Consider the following 18443-nt stretch of genomic DNA (forward strand, 5'->3'; position numbering starts at 1 on the left):
CGTTTAAGGTCCGATAAGATTGTCAGTATGATCAAGAGTTTTCACCGCTTTTACCATGTGGATTTGGTGTTTATATTGGTGGATAAAACTATCTGCAAAGAGATTTTCGTTGAAATTTTAATCTTGGTTTATTCTAGTGCACACATGGTACCTCATTATTTTTCGAATTTGATATGTGTCAAATAGATGTAAAATAACGATTTGTTATCTGCAGGCAAAGGGGAGTAGTTGGGGAACTTTCCACTATATCAAGGTTTCATTTCACATACAAAATTTGAAAAGTATATTTAGTTAAAACTAAATTAGCTTTTCAATGTCATAATGATCTAACATTTGAGTATCTGACAGACCTGATGTTAATTCAATGTGAAACTTGATTAAGGGCAATTTTTTTCTTAATATCTGTATTAGAAAACAACAGCAATTTCCCACTTTTACTTACTGTGTGTAAATGTCTGCCAGAAACATATGTTCTGCTTGACTTGGTTTTTTTTTTTTAAGCATTTAAATGGCAGACATCTTTAAGGTTCTTTAATGTTTTCTAAATTAGAGCATGCTGTCAGAAAATTAATATAATGTTAGTTTGAAAATCACTTTCATCATGACCCGAATCTGAATCAGTTTTGGCTTTTCAAATGTCTGCTGCCAGCTTACGTGGTTCATAATTCGCTTTTCTTAGAACTTCTTTTCATTGAACCTGAAAATTGCTTTTTTCAAGGCTCTGTGAAAAGAGCTGAAACCCTGACCTCGTCCCATCTCTGCTACAGGCTAGTGTTGGGAAGCATTTAAACTTTTAGAATTTCAATGTCCTTATTTTTAAAATGGGGGTATTGATACCTTTTCAGCATATTACAATGCTTTCGTGAGGACCAAGTGTGAAAATAAGTATACCTGCACGTGGACAATGTCAAGGTCTAAATGCAAGGTCTAGCTTGCTTTTATTATTTTACACCGACGGTGGACTTCTAAAAATGATTTAAAACTTATTGTTTCATTTGTCCTGGTTGTTGCAGATAATTTCTAACACTTACCGGAAAGAGCATGTGTGTGGAACCAGACAGCCTGGGTTTGTAGTTGGGCTTCCATTTATCAGCTGAGAGGATTTGGATGTGTTTACCAGCTTGGGTTTGGCCTCCTTGTCTGTCAAATGGGGGTCGTGTGTCCCTGGCAGGGTTATTGTAGGCTTAGTAATGAAGGTAAAGTGCTTAATAAAGGATGCCTTCTGTTCTACAAGTTTTGATAAAATGAGGTACAAAAGCAATGATTCAAGTACATGCAATTATGGTCTCTCCCTAATTTTCTTTTCAATGCAACTAATGTTAGTGATTATTTATGCCAAAAAATATTAGCTGTTTACATGTGGCCTACTCGGTGATCTGGAGGTGTGGGTTCATCTAGCCCTGGAACAGGCTTTTTCAGCCTGCAGCAGGAGTGTAGGCATCATAGGACATAACCAGTGTTTAACATTGGGCCGATGAGGGCCTCCCCCAACCCCATGCCACCCCCATTACGAAGTCTGAAAACCAGAGAACATTTTTTTATCTGGAAGTCGTATCATATGTCTTTATGACTGTGTCACATTTTAAAACTCGTGTTTGAATAATAGATCATTTCAGTCATTAATGACTTTGATAAGCTTTCTAGAAGGAAAAGCAATCATAAACAGTTCCTTCCATAAACAGAATGCCCAACACCACTGGATATTTGTATGTGTACATACATATAGTGATTACTGCCTGTACTGAACTATTTATTAGTTAACCAGTGTAACAATTAACTTAACTGTATTCAGACGTGTGTAGAGATGAGGCTTTTTCTCAAAGTCAGATCAGATTCACAGATGGGATCTGAGTGAAGCTTGACCTTGATTTTGAAGATTCAGGACTAACTCTTTACTCTTTATGGGAGGATGGCATGCACAGGCCTGTTTTGAAGCTTGTAGCCGGTAGTTGGTCTCCTCCAGCGTGGGTTGGGTCAAGGGCATAGCTTCCATGGCTCAGTGCAGGGATCGGGCATCGGGAACAACCTCTTTGCTGCAGGTTGAAAGGACCTTTCTGAAATAGGTGGGTTCTTCAGGCACCTGAAGAGCCCAGCCTGTCCTTTCTCTTCATGGATGTTCCAGTGACCGGCCTCTGTGCTCGGCCCAGTAACTCCCAGTGCTAACAAATTTTCCTACCAGGAACAAGACTGATAGGAAGAGATCTCCATGAAGAATAAAACGGCAATGAAACTTGCTTATACGTCATAACGTTTTCAACGTTAAGATTTACCTTTCTTAAGACACATGAGAACATCTTATATTTTTAATGAGGCCGTCATCACTGGTTCAGAAATTCTGTAAGAACACTTAGCAAATGAGAACAAAAACATTCATTTGACTACTAGGAATGTTGGTAAAGCTTTCCACTTTAACATCCGTTCTCCTTGGTGGTCCGTTGAAACAGGCTCCACTTGGAGTCATGGTCAACTGAGTAGGTAATGATCTTGGTCAGGTGGTGTGGACAGAGTGGGAGAACCTACAGGCTGGGGCTTGGGGGAGTGACGTGCCACACCTGTGCCCTTCCCGTATAGGTGATGGCTGCACACAGGAGGGGTTGGCTGGACAATTGTTGTCACCCGTCTGTATTTTTCCACAAAGTTTCCCAGTTTGTTTGTTACACTTCTTGGACTTAATCTTACCCAGGGTGAGATACTCCTCAGGAGATTCCTTTCTAGTCAATTTCTTTTTTTTTTTTTTTTTTTTTTGCGGTGTGCGGGCCTCTCGCTGTTGTGGCCTCTCCCGTTGCGGAGCACAGGCTCCGGACGCGCAGGCTCAGCGGCCATGGCTCACGGGCCCAGCCGCTCCGCGGCACGTGGGATCCTCCCAGACCGGGGCACGAACCTGTGTCCCCTGCATTGTCAGGCGGACTCTCAACCACTGCGCCACCGGGGAAGCCAATCTAGTCAATTTCTTGTCTACCTGAGGCTCTGGTGTTGAGAAGCTCTTGTTCTTTATTGTAAATAAATCCCTGGTTTTAAGAATAAATGCACGATTAGCAAGGGTGGTCAGACTCCAGGAGCAAACTGAATAGGGTGAGAGCTGACAAGTTAGGGTGTCCACGTTTGGGAGAGTTTTTCCCTTGAGCCTCAGTATTAATTGAACAAAACAAATGGGAATGGGGAATTCCCTGGCGGTCCAGTGGTTAGGACTCCTAATGTTCACTGCCGAGGGACTGGAGAACTAAGATCCCACAAGCTGCGTGGTGTGGCAAAAAAAAATGAAAAACGTTGAACGAGTGTACCCTAATCTGGAGGCATTTATGCCATCAATTATCAAACTAATCAAGACAGTTCTAGAAAGCTTTTCTTAATCTCCCGCCTTCCAAATTGCTCCTTGTTGAAGCCTTTATGATAGAATGTATATCTCATCACATGCTGCAGCTGTGTCTATGGGTTTGGGAAGAATTTTCCAGGACCAGACTACAAGACTGGAACAAAGCCATGTGCGGGGATGTCTGGTGTGGGTCCTGTTTAGGATGTGGTCTTTCTAGGTGTTGACCGAGGTTCATGGGCAGTCATTCCACAAATGTTTATTGAGGGCCTGCTGTGTGGTTCACACTGCCTTGGACACTGGGAGATACCAGGTGTCTGCCCTCTTGGCACTTACCTTCCTGGGTGGGTGACAGATGAACAGGAAGAAACACAGATAACAGGCGGTAGGAGGGGCAGGGCCTGGACTAGAGACTGGGGGGGTGGGGTATGGCAGGGGGTGGCGTTGTGTGCCTTCCAAGTTGTGTGACCACGTGACTGTGAGCTCCGCAAAGAGCTGGGAAGGAAGGGGAGGCCATAACAGGTGAAAGGCCTCCAGCTGCCTGGACCCTGTGGAAGCAGCAGGGTGGCAGGGAAGGAGGGGGTAGTATGCAGGCACTGGGGAGGACCTGGATGAACTTTCTCTGTGATGCAGAGCCCCCTGGAGGGTATGAGTGGGGGGTGGGGAGGAGGTCTGAGTTACTTATGAAAAGGGTAAGTCTGAGTGGAGCCTGGGCTATAGAGGGGAAGCGGGCACCCAGGTGATAGGCTTACCTGTGTAAGTCTTACCTGTGGCTCCCTTGAGAGGAATGGAGGTGGGAGAGCCACAGGTATTTGGACTTAGAGCTGACAGCACTGCGTTGGCTGTGGCCTGGCACGTGGCGGGGAGGGCGCCAGGAATAACTCCTGGTTTCTCCTGTACCCGTGTGTCTTCATGTTGACACCAGAGTGGAGTGGAGATGCGAAATGCAGGGCAGGCGAATGGGAAAAAAACAGCGCACAAGGTTTTATCTTTTTTTTTTTTTTTTTTAAACATCTTTATTGGAGTATAATTGCTTTACAATGCTGTGCTAGTTTCTGCTTTTTAACAAAGTGAATCAGCTATATGCATACGTATATCCCCATATCTCCTCCCTCTTGCGTCTCCCTCCCACCCTCCCTATCCCACCCCTCTAGGTGGTCACAAAGCACTGAGCTGATCTCCCGGTTTTATCTTTAGAATCATGAGTCAAGACAGAATTTTAGGGACATTTCCGGGCATGTTATAATTCCCAGACAATTCACAGTTATGACCCCACTAAAGTCTGTGTTCTTTGCAGGCAATGTCCGTCTTACTGCCTGGATTATGTCGTAGAGACGCAGGTTTAGGTCAGCGTTTGATTTGAATCTAAAGGTTTAATTATCTGCAGAGATGACTTCGTTTATGGTGATGATTATGTAAGGAAAGATTGGGAGCCGGGTAAATGCTGAGAGTCTGCAATGAATAATCCATGCTCGTTTCTGGCTTCTGGATCCTTAAGATCTGAACAGACATCTAGTGATAATTGTCTTGCGTGAGAATGTCCAGAGTCCCTGTGTCGTATCACGCAGTTGTGGCCAGAAGCCGACAGGTAACTGTGCAGAAAGGTCACAGTATTGCAGAGCGCAGGGGTGGATGGACAACTCCATCCTTTCTGATGGACCTGGCTTCTCAACCTCCTCTGTCTGGCTTGTGTAGGATGAGTTGGATGAACTCCGTGCTGAAATGGAAGAGATGAGAGACAGTTACTTAGAGGAAGATGTTTACCAGCTGCAGGAGCTTCGGCGGGAACTGGACCGCGCCAATAAAGACTGCCGAATCCTGCAGTACCGCCTCAGGAAGGCTGAGCAGAAGAGCCTGAAGGTGGCAGAGACCGGGCAGGTGGATGGTGAGCTCGTCCGAAGTCTGGAGCAGGACTTAAAGGTGAGTGAGCGGGGTGGGCGGGGCATGCCTTCCCCAAAGGAGCTGCTGGGAGTTTCTGTACAATTCCACAGGTTTGCCTAGATTGTGTCTTAGAGATACAGGTTTCTGTACCATTTCTGTACGGTTGCAGACCTGAGGCGCAGCCCTCAGAACCCACTTACACGATGTTCTCTTAGTGTTTCTCTCTTTCAACAGAGTTCAGCTTCAACATTCTTCATTCACGTGATGGTTTATAAGGTGTGTGTAGCCATATGGCTTTGGACCAAGACTTAAATCGCTCATAGGAACTGGAATCTTAACCCCCCACACACAAAAAAGGAAAGAACTTATAGTAATAGATGGTCAATTAAAAAAGAATTAATACCTGCCCATTGATCTGACCATTCTTTAGAAATTGTGCAGAAACTCCTTCTACAGATCTGGACTATTTTAAAGATTATCAATTCAGTGATAGTCAAAGACCACTTTTAAAAGTTGATCATAGTCATTTAACTTTTTTGTTGTTGTTGTTGTTACTTAAGTTTCTAGGATGCAGAAAACCTGAAAGTACCATAACCCAAGTAAGACTTGTAGTGGAGATTTAACTGAAAGAGAAATAGGATCATAACTAATTGTCTAAAGTGTCTGAGGATCATTGGTGGAAGTAGGAATGAGGTGAAGAAATCCCAGACTTTATTCCATTTGTCCTCTCCACCATGGCTTCTCTCCTGCCCCAATTATCAAATCATTTGTCTAGAGGTGAATTATGTATAATGTCCTCCTTATTAGACGAGTCCTTAGGAAATCTCATTTAGCCTTTCATTATGACAACCGGAAAAGAACCTTTGTAACTCTATCAAATTTATAAACCACTAACAAAATGTCATTCAGTGTGATAAAAAGGTGATTTATATTTCTCTCACAAAAATCTCCTTCCTTATTTCCTTTTAGAAAGTAAAAATGTTTAACTGCCTTTAGCATTCAAATGTTTTACCAGAGTAGACGATTTAAAACTTGACAACATGAAACACCTACTGCATACAGAATTACTTCATTTGTTTTTTTTAAGCAGGTAGGTTTTGTATTATTTGGGGGAACAGAAATGTTTATTTTTTTTGATGATGATGGTGCTGATTTTTAACTTGTCATTTAAAGCATGTGCTCCTGGGATATTGATATTCGAGAAGGAGCAGGGCCTTGCAAAGTGGCCTTTAATCCAGATGAATGTCATGTTTTCCCTTAATGTGGATTTCATGTTTCAAACTAATGCTTTCCTCCTTTAAAACTAGGCTTGTTAATATTGCCAGGATCTTTGCTCTTTGGTGTAATATAATATTCCTTAGTGATTCTGCCTCTGAAGTTGTTTGGAGGTACCCTTGGCACACAGAAAGCTTCCCATCCTGATGACAGTCTCTGTGGGTTGATGCAGGTGGCCAAAGATGTGTCGGTCAGGTTGCACCATGAACTTGAAACTGTGGAGGAAAAGAGAGCTAAAGCTGAAGATGAGAATGAAACTCTCCGACAGCAGATGATTGAAGTGGAAATATCCAAACAGGCCCTCCAAAACGAGCTGGAGAGACTGAAGGAGGTAAATCAGACATGGACGGGGATTTGCCCCTTGGGTTGAGTTGTGAGGGACTTGGGACTCCAAGTGTCCTATTCTTACTTACCGTGGTCTAAGGCAGGGGTCGGCCAGCAATGGTCTGTATGGCCTGGGAACTAAGAATGGTTTTTACATTTTTCATAGCATTGTTGGGGGGGCGGGGGAAACCACACAGAAAATTAACCTAAAAAAGCAAAGATGATGTGACAGAGGCTGTGTTGCATGCAAAGCCTGAAATATTTGCTGTCTGGCCCTTTACGGAGAAGGCTTTGCTCTAAAGCTATTTTTTATAATTTCCATTCTGATGAGCTGTCTGTTAATTCCCTTTATGGGTCCAAGTGAGGTATATTGTTACTAGAACATAAAATAAGGCGGTAGCAGTTTTCTCGAGAGCCTTCTCTTCCAGTGAGCTGGAAAATATGTTACGCTTGTTCATTATCCTGTGTCAGCAGATGATGGGTGTGTGCTGCCTGTGTCTGTTATTCAGCCAATATGATTTATTTATTTATTTAACATCTTCATTGGAGTATAATTGCTTTACAATGATGTGTTAGTTTCTGCTTTATAACAAAGTGAATCAGCTATACATGTGTACATATATCCCCATATCCCCTCCCTCTTGCGTCTCCCTGCCACCCTCCCTATCCCACCCCTCTAGGTGGTCATAAAGCCCCGAGCTGATCTCCCTGTGCTATGCAGCTGCTTCCCATTAGCTATCTATTTTACATTTGGTAGTGTATATATGTCCATGCCACTCTCTCACTTCATCGTAGCTTACCCTTCCCCCCCTCCCTGTGTCCTCAAGTCCATTCTCTACATCTGCATCTTTATTCCTGTCCTGCCCCTAGGTTCTTTAGAACCATTTTTTTTTAGATTCCATATATATGTGTTAGCATACGGAATTTGTTTTTTTCTTTCTGACTTACTTCACTCTGTATGACAGACTCTAGGTCCATCCACCTCACTACAAATAACTCAATTTTGTTTCTTTTTATGGCTGAGTAACATTCCGTTGTATATATGTGCCATATCTTCTTTATCCATTTATCTGTCGATGGACACTTAGGTTGCTTCCATGTCCTGGCTATTGTAAACAGTGCTGCAATGAACATTTTGGTACATGACTCTTTTTGAATTATGGTTTTCTCAGGGTATATGCCCAGTAGTGGGATTGCTGGGTCATATGGTAGTTCTACTTTTACTTTTTTAAGGAACCTCCATACTGTTCTCCATAGTGGCTGTATCAATTTACATTCCCACCAACAGTGCAAGAGGGTTCCCTTTGCAAAAAAATAAATTTATTTTATTTATTTATTTTTGGCTGTATTGGGTCTCTGTTGCTGTGTGCGGGCTTTCTCTAGTTGTGGCGAGTAGAGGCTACTCTTTGTTGTGGTGCATGGGCTTCTCACTGTGGTGGCCTTTCTTGTTGTGGAGCACGGGCTCGAGGCACGCGGGCCTCAGTAATTGCGGCATTTGGGCTCGGCCGTTGTGGCTCGCGGGCTCTAGAGCGCAGGATCAGTAGTTGGTGGCACACGGACTCAGCTGCTCTGCGGCATGTAGAATCTTCCCAGACCAGCGCTCAAACCCATGTCCCCTGCATTGGTAGGCAGACTCCTAACCACTGTGCCACCAGGGAAGCCCGAGGGTTCCCTTTTTTTCACACCCTCTCCAGCATTTATTGTTTGTAGATTTTTTGATGATGGCCATTCTGACCTGTGTGAGGTGATGCCTCATTGTGGTTTTGATTTGCATTTCTCTAATGATTAGTGATGTTGAGCATCCTTTAATGTGTTCGTTGGCAATCTGTATATCTTCTTTGGATAAATGTCTGTTTAGGTCTTCTGCCCATTTTTTTTTTTTATTTTTAATTTTAGCGGTACACGGGCCTCACTGTTGTGGCCTCTCCCGTTGCGGAGCACAGGCTCCGGACGCATAGGCTCAGCGGCCATGGCTCACGGACCCATCTGCTCCGCGGCATGTGGGATCTTCCCGGACCCGGGCACGAACCCGTGTCCCCTGCATCAGCAGGCGGACTCTCATCCACTGCACCACCAGGGAAGCCTCTTCTGCCCATTTTTGGATTGGGTTGTTTTTTTTTTTTTTTTTTTTGATACTGAGCTGTATGAGCTGCTTGTAAATTTTGGAGATTAATCCTTTGTCAGTTGCTTCATTTGCAACTGTTTTCTCCCATTCTAAGGGTTGTCTTTTCATCTTGTTTATGGTTTCATTTGCTGTGCAAAAGCTTTTAAGTTTCATTAGGTCCCATTTGTTTGTTTTTATTTCCATTTCTCTAGGAGGTGGGTCAAAAAGAATTTTGCTGTGATTTATGTCGTAGAGTGTTCTGCCTATGTTTTCCTCTAAGTTTGATAGTGTCTGGCCTTACGTTTAGGTCTTTTACCCATTTTGAGTTTATTTTTGTGTATGGTGTCAGGGAGTGTTCTAATTTCATTCTTTAACGTGTAGCTGTCCAGTTTTCCCAGCACCACTTATTGAAGAGGGTGTCTTTTCTCCATTGTATATTTCCCCCTTTATCAAAAATAAGGTGACCATATGTGCATGGGTTTATCTCTGGGCTTTCTGTCCTGTTCCATTGATCTTTATTTCTGTTTTTGTGCCAGTACCTTTTTCTTAAGATTGCTTTGGTTATTCGGGGTCTTTTGTGTTTCCATACAAATTGTGAAATTTTTTGCTCTAGTTCTGTGAAAGATGCCATTGGTAGTTTGATAGGGATTTCATTGAATCTGCAGATTGCTTTGGGTAGTATAGTCATTTTCACAGTGTTGATTCTTCCAGTCCAAGAACATGGTATATCTCTCCATCTGTTTGTATCATCTTTAATTTCTTTCATCAGTGTCTTATTTTCTGCATACAGATCTTTTGTCTCCTTAGGTAGGTTTATTCCTAGGTATTTTATTCTTTTTGTTGCAGTGGTAAATGGGAGTGTTTCCTTAGTTTCTCTTTCAGATTTTTCATCATTAGTGTATAGGAATGCCAGAGATTTCTGTGCACTAAGTTTGTATCTTGCTACTTTACCAAATTCATTGATTACCTCTAGTAGTTTTCTGGTAGAGTCTTTAGGATTCCCTGTGTTTAGTATCATGTCATCTGCAAACAGTGACAGATTTACTTTTTCTTTTCTGATTTGGATTCCTTTTATTTTTCTTCGATTGCTGTGGCTAAAACTTCCAAAACTATGTTGAATAATAGTGGTAAGAGTGGCCAACCTTGTCTTGTTCCTGATCTTAGTGGAAATGGTTTCAGGTTTTCACCACTGAGAACGATGTAGCCAATATGATTTAAACACAGATTTCTTTTAATTTTTAAGGAGCGAATGTGTTCTGGCAAAGCAGTCTAGACCATGCATATGTATTTTTTTTCATTTGCTACAGTAATGCAAATCCTGTTTTGTTGTTGACTTCCATTATAAGATTAAAGCTGAATGTTCTCTTGGAAAATATTCTGCCTATTGACGAAGTTAAAAACTGTTGGTGAGGGCTTTAAGATGATGGCTAAAGCCAGTGTGTTACCTGCCAGCAGCCTCACTTAGCACTTCATGGTTCCTTTGGATTTGTTTCCTGATTCAGCCAGTCCTTGGTCATCCGTCCATCTGCCCTTCCACCCATACTTCACTCGGGCCCTGACTGGGCCCTGAGGGAGGCGGATGTGGATATGGTAGCACATGTGCCGCCCTCAAGCTGTTTACTGATCCGACACGTTATGGATTTGGGTAAATTCTGCGTATGTTGCCACTTCTGTGAAAGTGCTGCGTGTTCTGTTTCTTCATCCCTCGTCACTGTCCCCTTTGTGGATACTCTGTGGGCTCTGTCCGGGTCACTGGGGGTGCCTGTAGCAGTTCCTGCCCTCAGAGGGGACATCGGGGACTCGCCGGGTGAGTGGGGGATGAAAATGAGAGCGTGGAGCCATGCCGAGCTTCGCGGCGGAGGAGGGGGAGCCTGGGCAGGTTTGTCCCGGTGGGTGACCCTCCTCTGGTTGTGATCTCACCTCTGTACTTCTGCGCTCTAATAACTTCCCTCTTTTCCTTTTGGTCCGAGTTTCCCAGGAGGCAGGCCGTAATGGTTCCTTTTCTCAAAATTTCCAGTTTGAGCCTGACCGTAAGGGTACAGACAACAACTTTGAAGTATATTTTATAAATTTTACATGCGTGTTTGTTTTTGTATAAATAGGTAAATTATACATAAGTAAATACATGTGTTGAAAGCGAGCAGGGATTCTTTTGCACACATTCAAATGGATTTGTAAAGGACCTGGCATCAGGTCACAAATAGCTCTTTGGGGTGAGAAATGATCACTGACATTGGAGGCCCAGGCTGGCTGCAAGGAAGGGGTGGGGCACTGGCCTCTCCCTTTCTTTACAGCTTAAAATTACCCAGAAGGATGGCTCACTTGGGACACAATCATAGTATTTTATCTCCAGAGTTGCAGTCAGACTGGTGGGGCTGCATATTGACACCAAACTTTTCAACGAAGCATGAAACTGAGAGTCTGAGGAGGGTCGGACGCTGGTGGACGGTGCTGGAAGCAGAGAAGGATGAACCAGCCACACAGGGTTCAGAGGTGGCGGAGGAGATGCTTATCAGAAAATTCGAGCTGGGGTCTCCGTGAATGGGTCCTTTGTAGCAAAGCCAGAACAAACTTTCTTGTGGGTTTCACTCTAGAGGGAGGATAATGTTTTCTCTGTCCCGAGTCGTACTGGTTATTGTTCACCTCTGAAGTTTGGAAAGTGGACGATGCGCCACATTCTGAGAAAGGCCAGGGCAGTTGGTGCGTGTGTCTCCGCGACAGGCGTGGTTGCAGATGTGTCAGTGCCCCTCGGGGGACAGCCACGCGGCGCATCTCTGTGCCCCTCGGCTCTGTCGCTGGGGCTTCTCTCTGCAGCTGCAGACTGTGCTTTCAGCTGCCTGGTGGCCCCCTCCAGGGTGGGTTTCTGGTCACCCTTCAAAGTCAGACTGTCCAGGATCAGACTTGTCACCTTTGCCCCCACCTGTACCTTCTGTTGTCTTTCCCAGCTGTGTTAATGGTGCCACTGTCCTTTTAGTCACCCCGGCTTAAGCGATGGCCATTATCCTTACCCCTTCTGCTCCCCACCCTCGATTGCCTGCTACTGTGCTTTCACGGTCTTAGAAATTCTTTCTCACTGGTACATGCTACACGGACGAACCTCGAAAATACACCAAGTGAAAGAAGCCAGACATGTTGTGTGAGTCCGTTTATAGGAAATGTTCAAATAGGTAAATCCACAGACAGAAAGCAGCTTAGTGGTTTTCAGGGACCGGGGGAGGGAGAAAGGAGACTGGCTGGGGTTTCCTTTTGGGGAGATGACAGTGTTCTGGAACTGGATGGAGGTGATGGTTGCACAACGTGGTGAATGTACTGAATGCCACTGGATTGTACACTTTAAAATAGTTAATTTTAACCTCTTCAACATTTTGACTTTCTCTATATCCACGCTTGCACTCATCTCTCAAATGAGTATTTGAGGGCAGACACTCTGTGGTCACCACGTTAAAGGATGCACTACTTCTAGTCGTTCCGTTTTCTGTTTTACCTTCTGTATCCCCCAAATCCGACCGTGTTAATGCTTGGCTTAAACAAACTTGCCTTGGGCCGGATTTTCTAGCCCTTAAGTATGACACAGAGGTCCTTTCCTGCCTGGCCCACCCCTGTCTCCCAGCTGGGGTTCCCACCCCTTGGCAGGAAACCCTGAAGTGAACAAAAAGGCAGTTGAGAAGGATGAGAAGAGACAGGCCCTCTGGTCCTCTTGAACTGGTAGAGGTGTGTGTTGGAAAAGTCGCTTTCTCCACCGATAGACGAGACACGTAAAGAAGGCTGATGGTATTAATCCCTCTGGAATTGTCCCTTCTGATGAGCAGCTTCCTTGCTGGCTGGCTTCCTGTGCTGTTCACGCCATCTCCAACCCCCCATATACCACTTGTGCAAAGCTCAAACATTTTTTGCCCTTTTTTGGGGGGCGTATATTTCTTCTAGTACTCTCTCTGTGGTGGAATATCTCAAAAGGTTGAGAATAGTTAACTTTAGTTTCAACTTCCTGAAGATTGCCCAAGTGCTTTCACTCAACTGTATTTCTTTCATTCTACTGAAAGGTTTTTTGAGTACATCTTAGACACAAATAATAACTAGCCAAGTTAGTTGACACTTGCAAGGGACAGAGGTGTGTTTTAGATCACTCCTGGGAACTAGGGTTAGTGAATGGAGCCACAGGAACCAACTAGCTGTCAGATAGCTCTTGGGGGACATCTTTCATCACATTCAGGACATGATACTGATTCCCTGGGTTTGGCTGAGACTTTTGTGCCAAGTAAATGATCAGATTTTGTAACTGTTTTTTGAGTGCTTGAGAGGAATTGTATATGCTCCAGTTTTGTTTAGTTTTTTAAATTTTATTTATTTATTTATTTTGGCTGCGCTGGGTCTTCGTTGTTGCGTGCGGGCTTTCTCTGGTTGCGGTGAGCGGGGGTTACTCTTCGTTGAGGTGCGCGGGCTTCTCATTGCAGTGGCTTCTCTTGCTGCGAAGCACGGGCTCTAGGCGCACTGGCTTCAGTAGTTGCAGCCAATGGGCTCAGTGGTTTTGGCTCGCGGGCTCTAGAGCGCAGGCTCAGTAGTTGTGGTGCACGGGCTTAGTTGCTCTGCGGCATGTGGGATCTTCCCGGACCAGGGCTTGAACCCATGTCCCCTGCATTGGCAGGCGGATTCTTAACCACTGTGCCACCAGGGAAGCCCTATGCTCCAGTTTTTGGGTGAAGATGTTGAATCCATTAGATTGAAGACTTTCCAACTTGAACTCTAACTCGCAGCAGGAAGGACATTTTATACCATCACTGAATAAACAAATGGAAAGGTTTCATAAAAATGCTTACTTTTTTGCCATATAGGATGCGTTCTGATATTTTCAGTTCTATTTTTTTTGATGGTTGTAAGTTTAATCCATTACTAGATTGCCACAATTTGGAAAAAAAAAAAGTATTAGATCATTTGTTAATTGTGTTGTTCAAATTTTCTGTATCCTTTTGTTTTGTCTGCTAAATACATCTCTTTAAGGTGAAGATGTATTAAAATCACCGATTATAATTCTACGTTTAAATTTTCTTGTAATCTTTCACTTTGCTTTTTAGATTTTGAATATGAATGCGTAAAGATTTAGAACTTTTTTTGTGATGAGTTGTTGCCTTTATCATTTGATAATGACCTCTTTATTCTGATGTCTTGCTTTTTGCTGTAAAGCCTACTTTGCTTTTATCATCTATACCAAATTTCTATTAGTTAGTATTTGCCTGGTGTAGCTTTTATTGTGATTATGTAAGTTCTATTTTTTCTACACCATTATGTTTTAGGTGTATTTCTTCTGAATGAACTATAGCTACCTTTTAAAAAAGAAATGGAATCTGGGAATTTTTTTTTTAACTTGTTAATTTAATCCAGTTACATTTATTGTGGTTATTAATGTGTTTGAATTTATTTCTGTCATTGTATTTTATGCTCTCTATATTCCATACCTTTTCTTTTTTTTAACATCTTTATTGGAATATAATTTCTTTACAATGATGTGTTAGTTCCTGCTTTATAACAAAGTGAACCAGCTATACATATACATATATCCCCGTATCTCCTCCCTCTTGCCTCTCTATTCCACCCTCCATGCCTTTTCTTTGTTTTTTCTATTTATTGTTTTAAAGATTTTTTTTTTTTGATGACCATTTTTAAAGCCTTTACTGAATTTGTTACAATATTGCTTCAGTTTCATGTTTTGTTTTTTTGGCCACAAGGCATATGAGATCTTAGCTCCCTAGCCAGGGATTAAACCCACACATGGTCCCCTGCATAGGACCACTGGACTGCCAGGCAAATCCCTCTATTTTTTAATGTTGATTTCTCTCTGAGTTTTTAATTCCCGTGTTCTCTCTCTTGGTTAGGAAGTTATACATTCTATTACTATTATTTTAATGATCACTCTTACATTTTTAACATGCATGATTCTCAATGTCTAAAACTAATCACTATATTCTTTTCCTGAATAATATAAGCACCTTAGAAAGCTTCACCTCCAACTCCTTTCATACTATTGTTACCCAGTATTTCAGTTTCATCTTTTAAAAATCATCTCCCCACCTAAGCTGACTAATTTCATAGCTAATTCTTTAGATTCATTTGCACATTTTCCATTCTGTTATCATTGCTTCTTTTTTTCTTTTCTTTTTTTTTTTTTTTTTTTTTTTTGCAGTACACGGGCCTCTCACTGTTGTGGCCTCTCCCGTTGTGGAGCACAGGCTCTGAACACGCAGGCTCAGCGGTCATGGCTCACGGGCCCAGCCACTCTGTGGCATGTGGGATATTCCCGGACCAGGGCATGAACCCGTGTCCCCTGCATCAGCAGGTGGACTCTCAACCACTGCGCCACCAGGGAAGCCCTATCATTGCTTCTTGAGTGTCCGAGTTCAGTTTCCTTCTCGCTGATCTATTAATACATGTTTTAGTGGTTTATTTCAGTAAATGATATTGTCTAAAATACTTTTATTTCATACTCAATCTTGAAAGATATGTAGTTGGGCATAGAATTCTAACACTGAAGATAGTATTTTTATTATCTTTTGGCTCTTTTGCTTATCAAGAGATCTGCTGTTAGATAATTCTCATTTTTGTAGATAATCTGTCTTTACTTCCTGGTTACTTTTATGCTTTTCTCTGCATGTTTGGTATTCTGTAGTTTGAATCAAATGTATCTAGATTTATTTTTATTTTGCTCAACACTCATTGCCAATTTGAGTTTTTGTCTTTCATAAACTCTGAAAAATTCTCACTCTTTGAATAGTCTTCTGTAGTGAAACTATCTCTTTGAATCATGTTTCTTCCCCATCCTCTGTATTTCTTCTAGAATTCCTGTTAGTCTTATGTGGGCCTTATGTTGGCCATTCTTATTCCATCTTCCATCTGCCATCTCACTTACCTGTTCTTTTTTTTTAAAGATATTTTTAATCTCTGTGCTACATTCTGGATAATTTCTTGTCCAAGTTACTAATTCTCTTCTTTACAAGAGAATTAGTTTTATTCATCCACTAACTTTTCATTTCTAGAAGTTTAAAAAAGTTGCTCATTCTTTTTCATAGTTTCTTCTTTCTTCATCATCTCATAGTTCTTGCTTTAAACCTTTAAACATTTTAGTCTTTTTCAGTTCTGTTGAGTTCTTGGTGTTACTAAGCCTTCAGTTTGTCTGATCTGGTGACTCTTACAGTAGATTTTATTACGAGTCCTTCTTAGTAGGAATTCCATGAAGTTTGTTGAAATGTCCTCCTAGGGAGCTTTTGTGTTGGTCTTTTCTGGAGGCCTTGGTGGTATCATTGGTCCAAATACAGCCCTTAATTTTTGGCTTGTGGAGTTGTGTACCAAATGAGTGTCAGTTGGACATTGAACTTGTGTAGGCCTAGGGTATTTTCATATTTCAAAGGAGATTTTTTTCCACCACCCAGTGTCCTGAGCAAAAGCTTACTCTCCCCTCCTCGAGTGATTTTTAGTTTACTTTCAGTGGGGGTGCATCTCTGCAATGTGTTGCCTTGGTGCATTGATCGAAGCCTCTTCTTACACCCCTGGCCTATTTCTGGTAACTCCCACCATCCCCTTTTGCCCCCCTTAACACATACCCTTGTGCTCATGGCTCTGGCTTCCAATCCCTTAGGCACTACAGACACTAGGGAATTTTCCTTCTTTGTGTGTGTGAGTTCAGCTGTGTATAAATTTTTGCTTGTTATATTTTCTCTAGCATTCCTAGCTGTTTACTGTGGGGCGGGGCTCATGATAGCTCCCTGTGCTGTGTTGCCAAAACAGGATGTGACCGTTCTCGGGCCCCAGAGTAACCCCGTGTGTCCTCTGTCTCCTGACCCAGTACTTCATCTCTGCCTATTTCTTTGGCTCCCCAACCCCCGATGACCTCAGAGCCTTTCCTTTTCATGGCTCCTCCACGTTGTGACTCCTCCTCAGTCTTCTCTTGGGGTGGCTGCTGTAGCCTGAATGTCTGTGTTGCCTCCAGATTCATGTTAAATCCTAATCCCCGATTAGATGCTATGAGGAGGTGGAGCCTGTGGGAGGTGATTAGGTCATGAGGGCGGAGCCTCTCCCACTTCACAAGGATTAGTGTCCCCCTAAGAGGGACCCCATACAAGCACCCTCATTCCATCCATCATGTGAGGACACACTGGGACCTGGCCGTCTATGAACCAGGAAGCGGGTCCTCACCAGACAAGGAATCTGCCAGCATCTTTTTTTTTTTTTTTTAAATTATTTATTTATTTATTTTTGGCTGTTTTGGGTCTGTTTCTGTGCGTGGGCTTTCTCTAGCTGCGGCGAGCGGGGGCCACTCTTCATCGCGGTGCGCAGGCCTCTCACTGTCGTGGCCTCTCTTGTGGAGCACAAGCTCCAGACGCACAGGCTCAGTAGTTGTGGCTCACGGGCCCAGTTGCTCCGCGGCATGTGGGATCGTCCCAGACCCGGGCTCGAACCCGTGTCCCCTGCATTGGCAGGCAGATTCTCAACCACTGTGCCACCAGGGAAGCCCCACTGCCAGCATCTTGATCTTAGATTTCTCAGCCTCCAGGACTGTAGGAAATGATGTCTGTTCTTTAAGCCCCTCAGTCTCTGGTATTTTGTCAGAGCAGCCTGAATGGATTAAGACAGTCTTTCTACTTTTTTCTCGCCCAGTGGGTGAGGACTTTTTTCTGTGTGTCATTATATTCAAACTATCAGGTGTCCATAATGTCTGGAAACAAAGGTGTACAAACATAGTAAATGGTTCTATTGCTGTCATGCTACACTTTAATAGCACTGTCTGTGACTTCAGAGTTTATGGTCCCCCTTGTAAGAAAAAGATGTGTGTGGGTGGGTCGGTGTGAAGCACATATGGGCAGAGACCTCGTGCCTGGGCGCCTCCCGGACCCTGACCAGGTTGTCATGGGCCGCCGCAGAGTCACTCAGGCCTTGGCCCTGGCCAGTTAGCAGTGGACAGAAGGACGGGCAGCCCGGGTGGACGAGGCAGCCGTCCTATGTGGGAGCCTGGCAGGCTCTGTGGGTGCCACAGGGAACACGCAGCACCTGCTCTACTTTGCTGACCTGAGTTTGGAGGGAGGGTGACAAGCTAGAGAGCAGGATGGGGAGAGCAGTCCGGTGTCCTGAGCGGTCTCAGTTATGTGCCTGCCAACTTAATAACGAGGTGACATGGGATGGAGTGGGAGCAGGAAGAACTGGAGGTGTCTGGTTAAGTCCTTTTCCCAAATGCTGAAACATGAGTCTGGGGTGTGTGTGTGTGTGTGCATATTCGTGTTGTGTGCATGTGCATGCAGTGTCAACACAGGGATCTGGAGGGAAACGGCATTTGTGTGTCCTACCCACACCCCGAGGGCAGGGATATGATTGGACTAGAGCCCCATCAACCAAGGGAATGACCCCCAAGGCCGGGAGGTGCAGGCTCAGGGACCTGGAGGGTGAGGAGCAGGGCAGGAAGCACAGGAGGCCTTGGCAGGAACAGCTTTAAATGCTTCAGCCATGGGGCTTCCCTGGTGGCACAGTGGTTAAGAATCCAACTGCCAGTGCAGGGGACACGGGTTCGAT

At 43.7% G+C, this 18443-nt stretch overlaps 1 protein-coding gene across 8 annotated transcripts in view; it reads left to right on the plus strand.

The window, feature by feature from the left end:
• MTCL1 (microtubule crosslinking factor 1) overlaps window positions 1-18443 on the plus strand; it is a 129518-nt gene that overhangs the window by 9260 nt on the left and 101815 nt on the right. For all 8 annotated transcript variants that reach the window (XM_067014527.1, XM_067014523.1, XM_067014525.1 and 5 more), the window contains exons 2-3: window positions 5006-5230; window positions 6639-6797. In XM_067014527.1, coding sequence (XP_066870628.1) covers window positions 5033-5230; window positions 6639-6797 — 357 coding nt within the window. In that variant the 5' untranslated portion in view covers window positions 5006-5032. The remainder of the gene's footprint in view (window positions 1-5005; window positions 5231-6638; window positions 6798-18443) is intronic.

Source organism: Kogia breviceps, chromosome 15, assembly GCF_026419965.1.
Source record: "Kogia breviceps isolate mKogBre1 chromosome 15, mKogBre1 haplotype 1, whole genome shotgun sequence".
Classification (NCBI taxonomy): domain Eukaryota; kingdom Metazoa; phylum Chordata; class Mammalia; order Artiodactyla; family Physeteridae; genus Kogia; species Kogia breviceps.